This window comes from Austrofundulus limnaeus, unplaced genomic scaffold, assembly GCF_001266775.1.
Source record: "Austrofundulus limnaeus strain Quisiro unplaced genomic scaffold, Austrofundulus_limnaeus-1.0 Scaffold189, whole genome shotgun sequence".
Lineage (NCBI taxonomy): Eukaryota > Metazoa > Chordata > Actinopteri > Cyprinodontiformes > Rivulidae > Austrofundulus > Austrofundulus limnaeus.
Window position 1 is genome coordinate 1,033,148 of NW_013952591.1, and position 1,785 is coordinate 1,034,932.

General features: G+C 42.2%; 1 protein-coding gene across 1 annotated transcript; it reads left to right on the forward strand.

The window, feature by feature from the left end:
* The first annotated feature begins 35 nt into the window (after positions 1-35).
* Positions 36-1,766, forward strand: cunh17orf67 (chromosome unknown C17orf67 homolog). Its single transcript, XM_014018303.1, has 3 exons — positions 36-143; positions 979-1,079; positions 1,631-1,766. The coding sequence occupies exons 1-3, from the start codon at positions 83-85 to the stop codon at positions 1,745-1,747; spliced, it is 279 nt and encodes a 92-aa protein (XP_013873757.1). The 5' UTR covers positions 36-82; the 3' UTR covers positions 1,748-1,766.
* The last annotated feature ends 19 nt before the right edge of the window (positions 1,767-1,785 follow it).

The following is a 1,785-nucleotide window of genomic DNA, read 5'->3' on the forward strand; positions in this document are numbered from 1 at the left end:
GAGGAGGAGGAGGAGGAGAATGCTCTCCTTCACCCCTGGACTCTGGAGCTCACAGCTGTGAAGACTCAGGCAGGAGGAGGTGATGAAGATGAAGAAGCTGCTGGTTTTTCTGCTCGTCCCGCTGCTGCTGACCTGCTGCTCAGGTACAGGAAGACTTTTAGATTAAAAAAACATTTTCATGTTTTTCTACAAGTTTTTATTTACAGCTGTGGATCGTTTGTATGCTCGTTAAAGAAAAACATGTTTTCACAGTGGGAAAATGATTTATTTGAGATATTTTTGTAATATTTTGGTATTATTTCAAATAGCAACAGTTCTGATTGCTTGTTAGTTTGGGCTGTTTTCAGGCCTCAGCAGCAGAACCAWCAGAAGTTCTGCTCTCTTGTTGACAAAACTGGGCTGCAGCTCCCTGCTGCTGCCTGCAGGAGGCGCTCCGACTCTTCTCTTCAGCCAGGAGGATGAATGAGAACTTTTGTTGCCCACCCGGCCCCCAGGACTGGAGGGAGGGGGTTTAGAGAGAACCCCCCTCGCTGTGCAGTGAAAGCAGCTCCTGTGGTGTCGGGTAGTCAACAGAGCTGAACAGAACCTCAGCGGTTTGGTTCTGCTGAGACCAAAACAGCTGCTGCCTTTATGAAAAGACAAACTTAAAATAAACTCAAAGCTATTTGAGCTTAAAAACAAGCAAGAACAAACTCTGACTCACAACCAGAGTTATTTTCTTTTTATAGCCCTGAATCTGCAACATATTATGAAACATGACCATTTAGGATTTTATCAGAGCACAGTTCAAAAGCATGCCTCTCTGATGGTATAGGGGTGCATCTGAGCATCTAAAAACACCATCAGATGTTTATGGACTGCTGCTAATAAGAAATGCTTCTGCCAGCTTTTTCAGAATCGAGTGGTGTTTCTTGACGAGCTGCAGGAGGAGAACTGAGCGAATGGTTCACAGGATAAAAAGTTTTTTTTTTCTCTCAGATGCAAACCCTGTCATCAAGGAGAAGTTTGCCAAGCAGCTTCTCCGCAGCAAGAGACAGGACAGACCCCCGAAGGCCGGACACCCCGACGAGCCGATGAGGGTATGATCCAGTCAGGATGAAGATAAACTAATGAAAGGTTTTATTGTTTATCAGCTGGTTTGAAGAAACTAATTTAGAACAGCCTGAAATAAAACAAACAGATATTTCATATTTCTTCTTTRAGCTTGAGAACAATTAATACTTCCTGCAGAATGTTAGTTTATTGCTTTAAATTTATTTTAAGATGTTTTATTAAAATGTTACTAAAGACTTGTGATGTTTTCTGATGAGTCATTAAACAAAAAGTTCAACTTTTATACCTTAGTTCTGCTTCATACCGTATATACAGTACCTATCATTTATCTGCGTGATTTCCCTCAGTTATCCACAGGGTGGCGCTGTTCCGCAATTAAATCATGAAATCTTTATCTTGTTTTTTTGACAATAAATAAACTTCTGTTTTATTTTCTGACTTCTTTTTGCAGAAAATGTTTTTCTTCTGTGTTGATGTTGAAATGAGTTTTAATCTTTTGATTGTAAAATAAAGTTTTTTGTGTTAATTGTGACTCCTAATTTCAATTCTTTGCTTAAATACGGTCCCCCCCATGCAGGAGCACATGCTCTACATGCAGGTTCTGGACCAGAGGGCCCGGGAGACCAACCTGGAGTACTGGCTGAACCCTCACTGCCCCCCGCGCTGCGACAGGAACTACGGATACCCGGTCTAAGGAGGACCGCGGGTCTCAGGTCCGGACTGATCATGACA

What these genes read in the sequence shown, in the direction of transcription:
- cunh17orf67 (XM_014018303.1), top strand. Translation starts at nt 83, where the DNA reads ATGAAGATGAAGAAGCTGCTGGTTTTTCTGCTCGTCCCGCTGCTGCTG. An exon ending in GCTGCTGACCTGCTGCTCAG is followed by an intron (nt 144 to 978) that starts GTACAGGAAGAC and finishes TTTTTCTCTCAG; the next exon opens with ATGCAAACCCTGTCATCAAG. An exon ending in ACCCCGACGAGCCGATGAGG is followed by an intron (nt 1,080 to 1,630) that starts GTATGATCCAGT and finishes CCCCCCATGCAG; the next exon opens with GAGCACATGCTCTACATGCA.